The 15,488-nt window shown below is 43.7% G+C and overlaps 1 protein-coding gene and 2 non-coding genes across 5 annotated transcripts; all 3 read left to right on the forward strand.

The window, feature by feature from the left end:
- The first annotated feature begins 2,038 nt into the window (after window positions 1-2,038).
- RPS3 (ribosomal protein S3) lies at window positions 2,039-12,077 on the forward strand. 3 transcript variants are annotated; one of them, XR_006277549.1, is made up of 8 exons: window positions 2,109-2,159; window positions 3,329-3,459; window positions 3,828-3,921; window positions 5,373-5,467; window positions 6,875-7,062; window positions 10,075-10,272; window positions 10,715-10,790; window positions 12,007-12,077. XR_006277549.1 is itself a non-coding variant. In XM_038417444.2 (7 exons), the coding sequence occupies exons 1-6, from the start codon at window positions 2,130-2,132 to the stop codon at window positions 10,266-10,268; spliced, it is 732 nt and encodes a 243-aa protein (XP_038273372.1). In that variant the 5' UTR covers window positions 2,039-2,129; the 3' UTR covers window positions 10,269-10,271; window positions 12,007-12,077. The 3 variants fall into 3 exon arrangements, 2 of the variants coding, with proteins under 2 accessions (XP_038273372.1, XP_043359982.1); XM_038417444.2 differs by lacking the exon at window positions 10,715-10,790 and having other exon boundaries at window positions 2,039-2,159; window positions 10,075-10,271; XM_043504047.1 differs by lacking the exons at window positions 10,715-10,790; window positions 12,007-12,077 and adding an exon at window positions 10,978-11,318 and having other exon boundaries at window positions 10,075-10,271.
- On the forward strand, window positions 6,338-6,488 carry LOC119850282. The gene has a single exon (XR_005290807.1). It is a non-coding gene; the product is annotated as a small nucleolar RNA SNORD15 (small nucleolar RNA).
- On the forward strand, window positions 9,597-9,743 carry LOC119850281. Its single transcript, XR_005290806.1, has one exon. It is a non-coding gene; the product is annotated as a small nucleolar RNA SNORD15 (small nucleolar RNA).
- Window positions 12,078-15,488: the final 3,411 nt, after the last annotated feature.

Raw genomic sequence — 15,488 nt, forward strand, 5'->3', positions numbered from 1 at the left:
AGAACTGGCTTGCAGGATCTCACTGGACACGGCCTCCCTCCTTAGTCCTCTTCTTTCTCCTCCTCATCATGGTGAGGCATTCTGTGGGTGTGGAGGGGGCATCCCTGAAGGCTGCAATGACAGCAGCTGCTGATAAAAGGGGACAGATGTATTACTGCATTTACAGTCACAGTGGAAAGGGAAAGATACGTTTCAAAATTTCCTTCCTTTATTCCCATCACACCTTTTAATAAGACACGTGTATTGACATTTCAGCTTCGGATCGGAATGCCCCTGCAGAGCACCACTCTCCAGCCCTGGCTATAGTGAGTATGGGACAAGGGGTGGGAAGGAACTTTGGTTGCATGAAACAATATAAGTACAGGGAATGGCACTGAACACTGGCACTATTTAATGCTGGTGGTGGTGGTTTTAGCTGATATCTCACTCCTGAGGATCACAAAGACACAGAAAGCACAGCTGCTACTGGTGTCTCAAAGCCACTCAGGCCCACATGCTCCTAGCCTGTTTTACTGCAATGATGCCAGCCAAACTCAGGGCAGAGAGGTGTGGGAAAGTGTCCTACCACAGAGGAAGAAATAAGGCAGTCATCCCGAGAAACCTTGTGAAGAGGACTGCAAAGTATCTCCATGAAAGTTTCATTGAGTTTTCTCATGTACGCGAACACACTGCTCCACATGCCCCCCATCCCTGCCTAAGTTGATAGCTGAGTTGTTAACTTATGCATGGACTGGGCACCATCTTAAATTTAAACATTGTAAGAAAAAATGCATGCGCACACTTACCCACATCCCCTTCATCATGCTCATCCATGTTTGCCTGGTGCCATCTGTTCCTGGCGAATGGGAGTACGAAGCTGGTGCTCGGGGAGGGGGTAATGCGTGGAGCCCAGTGGCCCCTCTGCCTAGGAGCCGGGGTGCAGTGCCAGCCAGGACAGGTAGGGACTAGCCTGCCTTAGCACTGCAGTACCGCCAACCAGACTTTTAACGGTCCAGGTGGTGGTGCTGACTGGAGCCGTCAGGCTCCCTTTTCAACCAGGTGTTCCGCTCAAAATCTGGACACCTGGTCACCCTACTGTATCTCCATCCTCCTCCTCCTCCTTGCTGTACCTAGTAGAGGTCTCTATCTCAGGTTCTGCTGAGGTATCCATGGTGATCTGTGGGGTGCTGGGGGAGTTTCTGCCAGGTACGGCATGCAGGTCATTGTAAAAGAAGATTGGAGTCTGAGCCCCAGACAATCGATTATGGGGCTCCCGGCCCTTGTGGTACGTCTGCTGCAGTTCCTTCGTGTTCACGTGGCAATGCCGCTAGTCCATCATACCCCTTTGTCTGCCTCCCTCGTGCAATATGCGTGTAGATGTCCATGTTGCTGATGCTGGTCTGGAGCTGTCCCAGCATGGCCTCTTCTCCCCACAGACCCAAGCAATCTACTATCTCTTGTCTACACCGGGTCGGAGCATGTCTAGTGGGTGGAGCTGGCATGGTTGGCTGAGCAGTCACACATGAGAAGAGAGAGCTGCTAAGATATGCTTGCTAGGGAAAAGACATTTCAGTGATGTGTGGGTGGTGGGGGGGCGTGTTTCAAGGGTAGGGGGGCTTCTGTTGTCCGTGACCCCTGGGCCCTGGAGTTCACAAAGTGCTGGAGGACAGTTAGGTCAACACGTGCCCTGCGCCGCGCTCAGTAGCACACCATGGCTTCGTGCCGCTCAGGGAGGTGGGGTTACTGTGTCGCTGTCTCGGAGCCCTTAGGTGCCGGCCGGGAAGGCGTGTGCATGTCGATGCATCTGGGTGCCTCGATAGGTCGGTGCATGGTAATTTACGTCAACTTCACTTTACATTGCAGCCCCACCATTAATCTGGAATAAGAGCGTCCACACGGTGCTTTGCCCTGGAAGACCCACGCCTGTCCATAGGGAGCGTGGTACCAGCGCGAGCGTAACGAGCCCTGACCCCCTGCCCTCGGAGCACGGCGGGAGGGGGGGGGGCGTGTCCCTGAGGAAGACTACATTTCCCGCCCGCCCCTGCGAGCCCACGTGACCGGCCGCGGCCCAATGGCAAGTGGCCACAGGACCTTATATCCTCCCCCGGGCGGGGGGGCTTCTTCCTTTCGCCGGGGCGGCGCGACGCAAGATGGCGGTGCAGATCTCCAAGAAGCGCAAGGTGAGCGCGGGCGGCCGCCGCGCCCGGCCATAGCGGGCGGGCTGGGAGCCGGCAGCGCCCGGCAGGGCCCGGGCGGCGGGGCGGGGCTGCCGAGGCGGCGGTGGGGGGCGGATGGAGACGGATGAAAGGCCGGGCCCGGCCGGGCGCAACATGGCGGCTCCCGGGGCCGGGCGCGGAGCCCGGGCGGGGCTGGCGGCGGGAGAGTTGCCGCCCGCGTGGCTGAAAGCAGCCGCTCGTTCCCCCTGGCGCAGAGCCCAGGGCCCTGGGTCCCCGCGTTGGGGAAGCGGGTTTCAGACCCTTTGGGGCGAGGGCCGGTGTAATGTCAGAGCGTATAAATCTTTCCCTCTTTCCGCCCTGAGGCAGAACAGCCAGAAGCCGTTTCATAAAGCGGGGGCCCTGGCGCTGGCAGAGTAAAACTCCGATTTCCAGCGAGTTTGGGCTGCGGCCTTTATCAGAAGTGGAGAAATGTAGGGTTGCGGTCCTGGTCACCCCAGGGCGAGTAACCTGGTGTGAAACCCTCCAATGTCCCATAACTAACACAGACGCAAAGTAAAAAAGAAAAGGAGTCCTTGTGGCACCTTAGAGACTAACAAATTTATGCATCGGATGAAGTGAGCTGTAGCTCACGAAAGCTGATGCTCTAATAAATGTGTTAGTCTCTAAGGTGCCACAAGTCCTCCTTTTCTTTTTGCAAATACAGACTAACACGGCTGCTACTCTGAAAGATGCAAAGTAGGGATCCAGTCGTGCCAAACTTATAACCAGGTGTAATGTTTGCTGTCAGGTGTTTTCGTGATCAGGGTCTGGGCTGAAGCAGTAAAACTACTTATTGATTGGGGGTAGTCTGAAATAATTAACTTCTTAAAATTCACACTGGCTAGGAAAGCATGGTTTTATCAGCTAGTTTTGAGCTTGGTTTTAGCTGGATTTGTTTGAAGTCTTGGTCTGATCATTGGTTAAGGGATTACACTGACATTAGAAGTGTAGTCCCTAAAGCAGGGTTGAGGCAAATTTGGCCTTGCATAAGGAGTGTCTTTGCTGCTCTCTGTGAAGATAAATGTATACTCAGGCTGTTCAGCCACCACCTTCAACCAGCAATGAAACTTTACTTGGAAAACTTATTTGTGAACTGTTAAACATAGTTTGACTTGTTCTGTTTTCTGTTTTAGTTTGTTGCTGATGGTATCTTCAAAGCTGAGCTAAATGAGTTTCTGACTCGGGAGTTGGCTGAAGATGGATACTCTGGAGTAGAGGTCCGAGTTACTCCAACCAGGACTGAAATTATCATCCTTGCTACCAGGTAATTGAAACTTGCTCCTTATTCTTTCACAGCATTCGTCAGTAGCCAAAATATGTGACACTGGTGTATAATCCTGCTATACATGACCGTATTTCTTTGGAAAGATGGTAACCAGAAATTGTGAATGAAATTACGAAATACTGAATAAATGCCCATATGTTAGGGGAAACTGCCTAGTGATGAGGGTAAATTGTGGAATCGTCTCTGAGAATGATTGCAATCCCTATTTAGTCGGTCATTTAAAATTAGACTTGGCACAGTAATATACTGTAGTAAGACTGGTACATTGGCATGGAGAAAAAATTGAATCCTCAAATAGGTTTTACTTCCCAGCTGTAGATTCCAATAACCATATTTACTTTATTCAGAACGCAAAACGTTCTTGGTGAGAAGGGGCGCCGAATCCGTGAGCTGACTGCAGTTGTACAGAAGAGGTTTGGCTTTCCTGAAGGAAGCGTTGAGGTAAGTGGCTTTTCTCTTTTTATTGTCTCATTTTCTGATGATACCTTAAAATGAGCCTTGCTGTTGCTTTTAATTACATCAGGTTTAGAAAAGGCATTAATTTAATGTGACAACAATTTAAAAGTCACATCTGTCTGCATATGTGTTATCAACAGTCATCACAAGTAAGATTTAATAGTATTGGATATGAGGCATTAGATTTTCACTTTTTCTCTCCACCGATGGAGATGCATTGGTGCTAGAAGACCAAAAATGGGGAATGTATTATAACCTGTAGCAGGTTTGAGGTAGCATGGATCCTTGTTAGCTAATGCTACTGGTTCTTGTCTTTTACTTCATGCAAAACTGATGGTTTCTGTTGATCAGTGGTTCTCAAACTGGGGGTTGGGACCCCTCAGGAGGTTGCAAGGTATCAGCCTCCACCCCAAACCCCACTTTGCCTCCAGCATTTATAATGGTGTTATGCATTAAAAACACTTTTTTTATATATTTAAGGGGGGGTTGCACTCGAAGGCTTGTTATGTGAAAGGGGTCACCAGTACAAAAGTTTGAGAACCACTGCTGTTGATTATTGTAACTAATTTGTGAAACTTGTTGACACAAGGTACCTTTGAGGCCTAAATTGTGATGGATAACAGCATCCAGAGAACAGCAATAAGAATTAAAACACAGTTTGCAAGGACTGTAAAACGGGAGCCATTTGTAAGAGCATAAACTGTTATCTGATGGAGTTTAGGAAGAAACTTTTCCTCTTGGGAGGCTATTCCATAGTTGCCTACCACAGGGTTTCCTGCATGTTTCCTTTAAAGATTGTGCTGCTAGCTACTGTTGGAGATGCTGCTGTTGGTAGGATCTGTGTTAATGCGATTCTTAGCTTTCTTTTCCCCATCACACAAAGCTAATTGCTTGATTGAACTTCAGTGGGAGAAATTGCCAGGTGACTGTGTACCACGTTGACTTTTTTGTCCTGTGCTTTGCTTAGGACATTACACTTTCAACCTCACTTTCTGACTGTGATCTCTTTATTAAGCTTTCAGTTGTCCCAGAGTGCTGGGCATGTCTGGTAGGATGCTCCTCCAAGCGCAGCCCAGCATACCGTAGCCACCCTGCAGATGCATCACCAGCGCTGTCCATACTTGGACACCTCTGGAAGATTGCACCTCCAGGACTGCACCATGCATGTCTTAATGGTGTCTTGGTTTTCAATGGAGCATCACTAGGATGTCTCAGCTCAACATGAGGAGCAAACACCAAAGCAGGTAAAAGCCACAATGTGTTGTCTAAGGGTAAAGATCCTGCAGGTGTGTAAGTATCAAGGAACTAAGTGGGTTACTGGATACAAAGGAGAGGGGAGCACAGAGGGCAGTTGAGGCTCCTGTTACCTGTATGCATGAAATCTGCTAACCTTCATTGTTGTAACTGTTTCTGAGCACTTGTTCCTTGTTTTGTAGCTCTATGCTGAGAAGGTGGCCACAAGAGGTCTGTGTGCTATTGCCCAAGCAGAGTCCCTGCGTTACAAACTTCTGGGAGGTTTAGCAGTGCGTCGGTAAGTGCAGAAGTGTCATAAAATGGTCTGTAGATGTAATAAAGTGACTGGGAGCACTCTGGGTTCTGATCCCAGCTCTGACACCGGCTCTGTGGCTTTGAGGAAAATTCCTTAACCACTGTGTTTTGTGGACTGGGACTAATGCATGCAGTACGCAGGTTAAGTTAGGATTGACAGAATAAAGCTGTAAAGTGCTATTATCTAATTTTTCCTGAATATTAATTATCTAGGTGGTAAATTTCAGAGTAGCAGCCATATTAGTCTGTATCCACAAAAACAAAAGGAGTACTTGTGGCACCTTGGAGACTAACAAATTTATTTGTTACATCCGATGTTAATCTCTAAGCTTTCGTGAGCTACAACTCACTTCATCGGATGCAAAAAATAAATTTGTTAATCGCTAAGGTGCCACAAGTACTCTTTCTAGGTGGTAAAAGCACATCGGTAGATTCCTTATTTCAAATGTAGATTTTTTTTTTTTTTTTTTTTTAAAAAGCCACTGTTACACTCCAGCAAACTTAAAACAAATTTTAATGAATTTATTTGAACTGCCATTTCTGTGTTGTGTTTAAACACAAGGCTGTTGATAGCTCATGGCATAACTAAGTATTAAATAAAACATGATTTGTTTAGGGCTGTCAGAATTGACAATAAAATTCGCTGTTAGTTTTAATATAGAACTTGCCCGGATTCTGAGTGGATTAGTAAGAGGGTGCAGGCTAAGTCAAACATGAAAAGCTTATATTTACACCCGTTTGCTAATATTTCACCCCCACCATTCCTAATAAAGATGGCACTTCGGTCTCAAACAAAGCTGTCTTGGAAATGAATTGTGGTTTAAATGACCTGTGACCTCGCATGTTAAGATCCCTTCAGTGATGATACGATGACGAGTCAGAAAAGGGATATGTATCCTGTTAAGTGCACCCTTTGCAGTGTCATGTTCTGTGATGCTGTGCTTGGGTTCCTTGGCAGGATGGTCCTGTTCACTGGATGATTTAGAGGCATTTATCTGAGAAGGGATGGAGAGCCAGAATTTTCCACCTCAATAGGCTGTCCAGTGCTTTTTTTTATGTAATTACATGTAGTTGCAACCAGAGCCCATTTTGCTGAGCAGTGCACAATGCCCATAACATCTAAGCATAAGGTGAAACAGGCACAGAATTCCCAATCTTGAAACTCTGGAGTGAAATTATTAGAAAAATTGCGTAAAAGTAAACAAGGCTGTGGGGCTGACAATGCTGCAACAGTCCCCTTTGGTGAAACTTACCTTTAACGAGAGCTGGATTTTTGGATCAGAATTTGATGGTTATGGAGGGTTTAGGTGGCACATTCCACAGCCATATCTACTTGTGCAGTACACAGTGCTCTCTACAACCACTGAGTAGCTCTTTTCACTCTCCAAAGAGCCTGCTATGGTGTCCTCCGCTTCATCATGGAGAGTGGTGCTAAGGGTTGTGAGGTGGTGGTGTCCGGTAAACTCAGAGGCCAGCGAGCCAAGTCTATGAAGTTTGTGGATGGCCTGATGATCCACAGTGGAGACCCTGTAAACTACTATGTCGATACAGCTGTGCGCCACGTCCTCCTCAGGCAGGGTGAGTGTTTGGAATATGTATCCCCTTGCAATTGGCTGGCTCCCTGTATTAGCATTTAGTACCAGACAATCCTAAGTGCTGCCATTCTGCTGCTGCTTGGCAGCTTCCCTCTGTCTGACAGCTACAGGAGTGGTCACTCGCAGAATTCCAGTGCGTTTTCTGGTGTGCAGAGTATTCAGCTCTAACTGCTGCTAGTTACTGATACTTGTAATGCTGTTTTGCTTTTTGAAATATCAAGCCCTTACAGGCTGGGGCTGTCTTCTTTTACACACATTTTGTCTAATGTGGCGCATCGCCTGCTCTTGTCCTATATAAATAAATTGGAAATGTAGGTTAAACTGTCTTCAGTTGCCAGTAAAATTCCTAGTTAGCAAGTTATGAGTGGGGCTTAGTAGTATGGTACTATGGGTCAGCACATCAGCTGGTTGTGTTTTCCTGCAGCAGCATTGCCTATCAGTCAGTCAGTCACTTTGGATATTCATACATCTATATTCAAAGTTTCTAATCGTTAGTCCAGAAAATATACATTTTTTTTCACAGTGCTATATAAATTGTTCCTGTAATCCCTTTGGGAGGAGGTAAGGCAATATTATCCCAATCATGCAGATGGGGGAAGTGGGACTTGCCCAAGTTTACACAGTAACTGGCAGTCAGGTTTTCCAGCAAGCTAGACTCTGCTGTCTCTTGGTGTAAGGCTTGATGATCAGAAATGGACTTTAAAAGTGAGCTGCAAAAGGAAAATGAGTTTTTATGCTTCAAGAGGTAAAGGAGACCTGAAAGGATTTTTGCTTCAGAAATACTGAGGTTAGTTTGTGGCATTTTTGTTGGAGGATTCTCTAAAACAGTTGTTCTCAGCCTTTTCCGTGCAATAATCCAGTGTGACAACAAAGTTTTGGGACTCTCCCATCCAGCCATAAAGAAAGGCAGGGCAAGCTGGCTTGCGATCCCAGGTTGAGAACCTGTGCTGCAAGGGTGTGTCTACACTGCAGCCATGAGTAAAACTCCAAGCTTGGCCATGTGGCTAAAAATAAGAGTGATTTTTTTTAAGTTCACTTGACTTTAATCTTGTTTTGAAATGAAATCTGAATTTAATGCAAAATATTTTAAGGCCTAAATTTATTGTAATCTCTTAAAACATTTTAAATAAATAAATATGCTGAATACATGAGCCTATAGTTGAGTTAAGGCTGCCTTTCTATATAAAGAAAGAAATCCAGGAAAACGTATAACTTTTCAGGTCATGCTTTATAAACATGGCACAACCGGTAATGAACTATAGTAAGGGCTTTATCCTGTGGGGGCCCCAGGAGCGGTGCTAGTATGTACAAGAGACTGGCAAAGTGACTTACAGGACTGTCATTTTCAAGAAACTTGGTGAGTAGGATCTTAAGCTCCAGCCACTTTCACTTAGACATACTTGAAAATTTTCCCCTGACTGACCTGAAATCAGTGCTATTTACTGACTACAGTGAATTCCTCTGTGTAATAAATCATTTTAGTTGTAAATGTGAAACGTATTCTGATAAGTGTTGTATGCTGTTCTGTATTTAAATTCCAGTTACCATCCTAATGTAGCTTGATGCAAATTGTGCTACAAATTCATTATCTAGTAAAGAAGCAATACATCGTTCTCTACTTTCTAACATACTAAAAATGTACAGTTAATAAGAATCTGAAACTAGAAACTAAATCATTCTTAAATAAATGTTAGTTGTTGTATAGCTGCCTAGGTAGCAAAAAGATGTACCAAATCTAGTATAAAGGCTCTAGTTGTAAATAAATGTGTATTAAGGGTTATATCAACCAATGAGAGTGCACCTTTCTGTAGCAGAGAACTGAAGTACAAATGGAAAAGTTGTTTAAAATAGATTTAATCAGGCTTTCCACTTGGTAATATAAATCATTATTTAAATTGCCCTGATTTAAATCAATCCTGCAGCCAGGGTAGACTGACTTGAGCTAGTGCGCTAAAAGTAACAGTGTGCATATTGCAGCTGAGGCTGGAACTTGGGCCCTCAAGTGTAGGGGTCTGGTGGGCTTGAGCCCTGCTGGCGCAAGTCTGTCTCCCTGGGCTTGGGAGGCTCACTTCAACCAGCAGCGTGGGCAATACCCTAGGTGACTGAAGAGCTACTGGAATTAGTGAGACTGAAATCTAAGTAGTTGAGAGAAGAGAAGATTTTAAGTCACTGTTCAAAACGTGTTAGTTACCTACTTAACCCCTGTTTCAGAGAAACATTTGGGATAAAATTATGACTTTGGGTTTATAAAATACCACTGAAACCAAGTATTCCCATCCCAGATCTCTAATCATCCCAGGGCTCCTGGCAGAAACAAAATGCAAGACTAGATAGTCCTGATATTTTTTTCTATGGTAAAAAGCATGAGGGAGAATGTAAAAGTCTTTCAGGTTTGTATAATTAAAGCTTCAAAAAGGATGCAAACTATTTTTTACTCTTCGGGTCACTAAGTTATTGTCACATGTGAGCAAACAGTCCTAGAACATGAGATAAGAGCAGTTATCTTACCTGATATCCCTTCAGTGATGATACGATGACGAGTCAGAAAGGACATTTCTTGTGTAAGTGTAGCCTGTTCAGTGCCATGTTCTTTGGTACTGTCTTAGGGTACCTTAGCAGAGTGTCCTGTTCATTGGATGATTTAGAGGCATTTGTCTGAGAAGGGATACAGAGAATATTATAAATTAGCACAGGAAACTGGGGTTAAAGCTCCCACTTTGTGAGAGAGCAGTGCATGAAACGATGAAAGGAAAATTACTGGACTAGTTTTGTTCTATGCCTTTGTACGCCTAAAGCATGTTGTTAATTTGTTATTAATAACTGAGTCCTAGTACAGATTACCCAAAGTGTAAGTTTTATGTGGATGTTGGAAGCTCCCACTGAATAAACATGGCGATGTTTTAGAACTTGTATCAGTCCAGCATCTGAGTGTATACAGAGCATCTTATCTCCTTTCAATGCAATGACCACAGTTATAATATCACACTTTTTTCAGGTGTGCTGGGTATTAAAGTAAAGATTATGTTGCCTTGGGACCCAAGTGGGAAGATTGGACCCAAGAAACCCCTGCCAGACCATGTCAGCATTGTGGAGCCCAAAGAAGAGATCTTACCCACCACACCTATCTCAGAGCAGAAAGGTGGCAAACCAGAACAGCCAGCCATGCCTCAGCCAGTTCCTACTGCATAATGGGTAAGTGACCTTGTTCTGTGACTCTGAAATGGTAGAAACTAGTGTGATGCCCATCAGAAATGATCGTTTTTATTCTAGCAAAGATAACAGTAAGGCTACCAAGCCTCATGGTTTGAGGTAGAAATTGATCTTCTGCTGGAGTCAGGAAGAAACAAAGTTAGATGCATTGTCTGAGTTTCTCCAAAGAATTCTGTGTGGCCCTGTGGCCAGAATGGGACATGTGCAGGGCATTAAACCATTGGTCTGTTCAGGAATAATGCTCCTATGTTGCTTTGAAAATCAGCATTAGCAAATTTGTGGCTTAATCTGTCAAATGTAAAATAAAATTTTTAAAAGTTGAGTACAGAAATACATGGGCCTGTTATAAAGAAGCACTGACTAACCTGTTCAATCAGTAGCTCCCGACCATCCTGTCGCTCTGTATTTGTTCCCTCCATTCTAAAGTGCACCCAGTCTTTGACTGCAAGGTCAGTTGCAGTGCAAGGTCTAGGGTGATGGAGTGGAAAGTAAGGGCAATAGGTAAGGACCTAGTTTTGTGAAGTGTTTGAGGTGATGTGGGGTGGGTGGAGCACTGTGTACTCCTTACCGTTGCTGCATTATTAAACCAGGTAACATCAGCCGTCAGTGAAGATATGACGACGAGTCTGAAAAGAGGTATTTGTCCAAGTGCCCTGTACCATGTTATGTTCTAATTCATGGATTTCAGGACCCTTGAATCAGAGTCCTTGACGGATGACTTCAGAGTTATTCGTCCGAGAAGGGTTATAGCAAAAGAGGCCTCCAAACTTAGTGCTCAGACGCTAAAGGTGAAACTCCAGCAAAGGTGAAAACTGAGTTATGCTTCTAAGGAATCCTTACCCAAAGTTTCCCATGATATTACGGTAGTGGTGCTCTACCCTGACTCTTTTCTGCCCGCTGGTATATTTGGGATAATTTGCCTTGTAATATGAACCCAACTCTCTCTGTCAGAACTTCCTGAAAGCACCTGTATCATTCACAACCTATACTATGCCACAGGCTGTAAAATTTGCCACCATCTTTTCTCCTTATACCAGTTCATGTTCTAAGATTTCAAACACTTCATAGATTTATCCAATAAAGTGCAGGTCTGTTCAGTGACTGTAATGATACAATCTCACTCAATAGATCTGTTCCTGTGTGTGTTCAGTCATAGCTGCAAACGCGTCTGATATTTTTTCTCCTGTTGAAGCAGTTTACAAACAAATACAACAAACACTGGATCTTTGATCCCTGCTTCAGGAATTTTATTTGTAAAATCGAAGTATACTTGCCCACGTTAGATTTCCTTGGATTACTTTGGTCCCTTAATTTGTAATCTGACAGATGATTAGAGGCAATGACAAGTGTGTGGATAATGCTAGGAAAGTAAAGGGGACCATTTGTACTGATGAAACCACAATTACTTTCACAATCATGTTAGGAATCTGCCTCACGGAGCTCGTTTTAGACCTGTTAGTGGTGGAAAGCACTGTGGAGCTGATAGTTATGTTAACTGCAGTGCCTAACATGGTAGGGCCCCAAGAAGCTACTGTAGCACAAATAACAATAAATGGATTTAACTTGTATTATGAATGCGTAGCCTGGCTGGTAATGGGATTGCAATCCAGTGGAGCGTCAGACCAGCAGGATAATTTTAGGTCAGGATGACTAATAACTTTACAGTGATCACTGAAATTTGTGCTCTCATTAAGTGTTTTTTGTTTTTTTGTTGTAGGATTTTCAACACTTGGAAGGAGAAGGTGGACTGTGACCCATGAAAGGATCTTAATAAAATCATAAAAGACAGTGTAATGTGGAGACTCTTCTTTGACAAGTGTGTACAAGATTTACAAGTTTTGCCTCCAAGTTCTCTGGAAATTTTGCCCATCCCAGGTTCCTTTTTTTCTACCACCTTTTGGGGTGAACTGTCAGTTCTCAAGCTAAACAGAATCAGGCCAGGTCACTGTGCTTCTCTGACTCTGGGCAGAACCATGGCCACAATCTGGTGCATAGACCTCACGAATGTCCCTTAAATTGGAGTCATGACTCCTCGGTGACACTAATTTTATGCCAAGTGACTTAAAAAGGGCCAGGGGACAGATGTTAATCCTAGTTGCTGAAATGCACTTGGAGATGTCTTCACTTCAGCATTGCTGTGTGCTGTTAGCCAGCTGCTTTTTCGTGTTCACACCCAAAAGCATTTTGTGAAAGAGACTACATGAGTTTGGTGTATTGAGGCTGGCAGTTTTTTACTCTTGGAGATTTTAATGAATTGAGAGTTCAGTGTGAACCCTGAGATGCAAAATTTTTGTAACTTCTTAGGAGTTGAAGGTGGTTCTATGTGGCAGTGGAAAGAGTTTTTTTCATTTGGATTTGTGGTAAAATATGAATTGATGTGTGTTGATGTGATTTTTTTTTTTTGCATCATCTCTGTACAAAAGACACCTTTTTAATGGACTGGCTCCAGGTCTGTAGGATAAACTCTAGTAGATCTTATTGTATTCTAAAATACAACTAAACTGTTCCCTGATGAGAATTTCATTGGTGTTTACTCAGCATACATTATTGTATGCCAGGTCTAAGTCTTTGCATTAGATTGATCTGGGAATTCAGCAAGTTAGGAGGTATGAATTTCCTCTCATTTTAACCTGATTCTCCTTGTATATGTTAAAGGCCACTGTTTCTGAACTGGCAGGGGGTTGGAGAAAACGTATTCATGAAACCCAGGGGACAAAAGGCAATTGGGTCATGAAGCATTAAATCTTATTGCAACCCGAAGAAAAGAAGCTTGCTCCCCACTTCCCACAACACTCTTACCCATAAAGGTCAGTTTCTTTTGCCAACCTCTTCAAGCACATGCAAATCACATAGGTGTATCATAGATACATTTACTCTTTTTATGGTAAATGAAAGGATTGTGAAAATGTCTTTGAATAAGAGATCATGACTGAGAGAGACCGCACTAGCCAGCGTTTCTCAAATGTGGCCACCAAAGGCTTTTCTTGCAGCCACAGATTGCTGGGCAATTATTTGGGGGGGTGGGGGAGCAGTGGCCCCTGCTCTAGGACCACCAGCAGGGGTTGGGTCCTTCTTTCTCTCCTCTCTCCCCCCCCAAGCCACAAATGTTGGAAGCTCAGGTAGCCAGAGTGAGATCCCCATCTTCCTAGGGTGGTGGGCTTGGACTTCTGGCTTCAGCCCTAGAGTGGTGAGCAGCAGGCTCCAGCTGTGGGGCTTTGGGCTCTGGGACCCAGCCCTGTGACAGCAAGTGCCAGCCCTAGCCTCACCTACCCTCCATTGCCCCTGGCCCTTATTGCCTCCCTTTCCATCTCCCCATCCAGGGTTTACTTTGTTCCTCCACTTGCTGGGGCTGAGTAAATTTGCTGTGAAAAGTGATACTTGTATGTTAATATCACTTTTTCACTGCCTCCCAGCTAGCTAGCAAGTCTGCTGAAAAGTGATATTAACAAACACAAATATGACTTTTCACAGCAGCAGACTTCCTAGCCAGCAAGTTTAATTTTTTTAAAAAAGCAGCCAAAACAAAAGGAACAAGAACATGCAAAGCACCTTATTTGTGTTTCTATTCTGTGTAAGTCCAGGAAAAAAAAGAGAACTGCATTATTTTTATTATTGAGTTTGCAAAAAACCTTATGTAAATAAATTACAATGATTTGAACATGTTTTTTCTAAAGTTAATCAAGTATTTAAGGAAAAATTGTCAGAGTGGCCACTAGCAAGGATTGGTGGCCACACTTAGACCACAGAAAGAAGTGTTGTGAGAACCCCTGCACTAAGCAGACAATTACAGGGTGGCAGTGCTACCTTCCCCTGTGAGCACTGGAGAATCAGCAATTGGGTTGTCAGTCGGGCATGTCTGAAACTCATTTGGTATACTGGTGAATACTAAAGAAAGTAATACTTTAAAACAGCTTCTGCTACATTATGCAAGGCTGTTCAACTGTCTTAAATATAATATCCAGGCCTATATAAGAGCCTTGAGCCAAGGAGCATAGCTTACACTGTTCTATACATTTGTGCCACTGTGGAAACTATAATAATCAGTCAGTTCAGTAACAGGCTTTTAACCATGAATTCCACATGTCTTTGCTAACTTCATTTGTTAGACTGAAAAGTGTGTATCCATTCCTAACACTGGATATAGTGCATTAGGCTACCTACAGTTTTTAGGTTCACAGTGTCCTACAGTGGAAATAAATTGTGGAACTCTGCATTATAAATTCTTGATGGGCCCTCTGCATCTTCTCATTTAGGTGCCTCTTAATCTACATACTGCTGTGATAAAATGAGAAATACTGAAATGTGAAAATTCTCCCATTGTTATGTAGGGCATATGGGTTGGGACATTAGCACTCCTCTTGAGCGTTGTTCTCGTGCCAAAAAAAATATTATAGCCAGAAGTGTTGTGCAATCAAAAGAGAGAGTAGTTAATGGGATTTCACTAGTAACCTGTAACTAGTCCATATGCTTAAAAAACTCATGTGCTACAGCCATGCAGGGGAAGTGCCAGGTAGATGCCATGGATGAGGGAAGTAAGAAATACTTGATTACCCTGCCCTAGTGCCCTTCCCATTATTGCCCTGTTTTGCAAAAACAGAATTTCTTATAAAGATACAGTAAAGTACTTCTACTAAAAGGAAAAAAAACCCTGTGTGGCCAGAAGGTGTCAGTAGAGTTGTTGGTCTATGTTTTAGGGCCAGAAGGGACATTTTAGCAAAACCTGTATAAAACAAGCCTGGGCATTTCACCCAGTTACTCTTGTAAATGTATTCATCTCAATCCTGCTTGCTAGAGTTATGCTAATAAAAATATTAAGTTTCAGAACCACAGAATACATAAATTTGCTGAGAATTTTACTATTAACTTCTTGAAGAAAATTTATTTTAATAAGTTAGAGCAATTCTTCTGTCATCTTAACAAGTTTGCTCACTTGATTTACTATAGATCCTACTGTTTGCATTCTAATAGTACCTTGAGGCTCCAATTAGGAGAGAGATGTACTTGTCCTGGCTGCTGTACAAATGTATAAAAGACCCACTGCATCAGTGTTTATGCTAAATGACTGTAGTGATAGATTTACTCTTGCAAACTATCAGACTAGATAATCTAATGATCCCTTCTAGCCTTAAACTCTGTAAATCAGCTAAATCTGTGTTTCTCAAATGCAGCCACTGAGCTACGTTCCCAGTAAGCTGCATG

Source organism: Dermochelys coriacea, chromosome 1 (genome assembly GCF_009764565.3).
Source record: "Dermochelys coriacea isolate rDerCor1 chromosome 1, rDerCor1.pri.v4, whole genome shotgun sequence".
Lineage (NCBI taxonomy): Eukaryota > Metazoa > Chordata > Testudines > Dermochelyidae > Dermochelys > Dermochelys coriacea.

Bases quoted from the DNA above. Each gene is read 5' to 3' on its own strand.
- RPS3 (XM_038417444.2), top strand. From the start codon at position 2,130: ATGGCGGTGCAGATCTCCAAGAAGCGCAAG. The intron at 2,160-3,328 runs GTGAGCGCGGGC...TTTCTGTTTTAG, and splicing joins AGATCTCCAAGAAGCGCAAG to TTTGTTGCTGATGGTATCTT. The intron at 7,063-10,074 runs GTGAGTGTTTGG...CACTTTTTTCAG, and splicing joins CCACGTCCTCCTCAGGCAGG to GTGTGCTGGGTATTAAAGTA.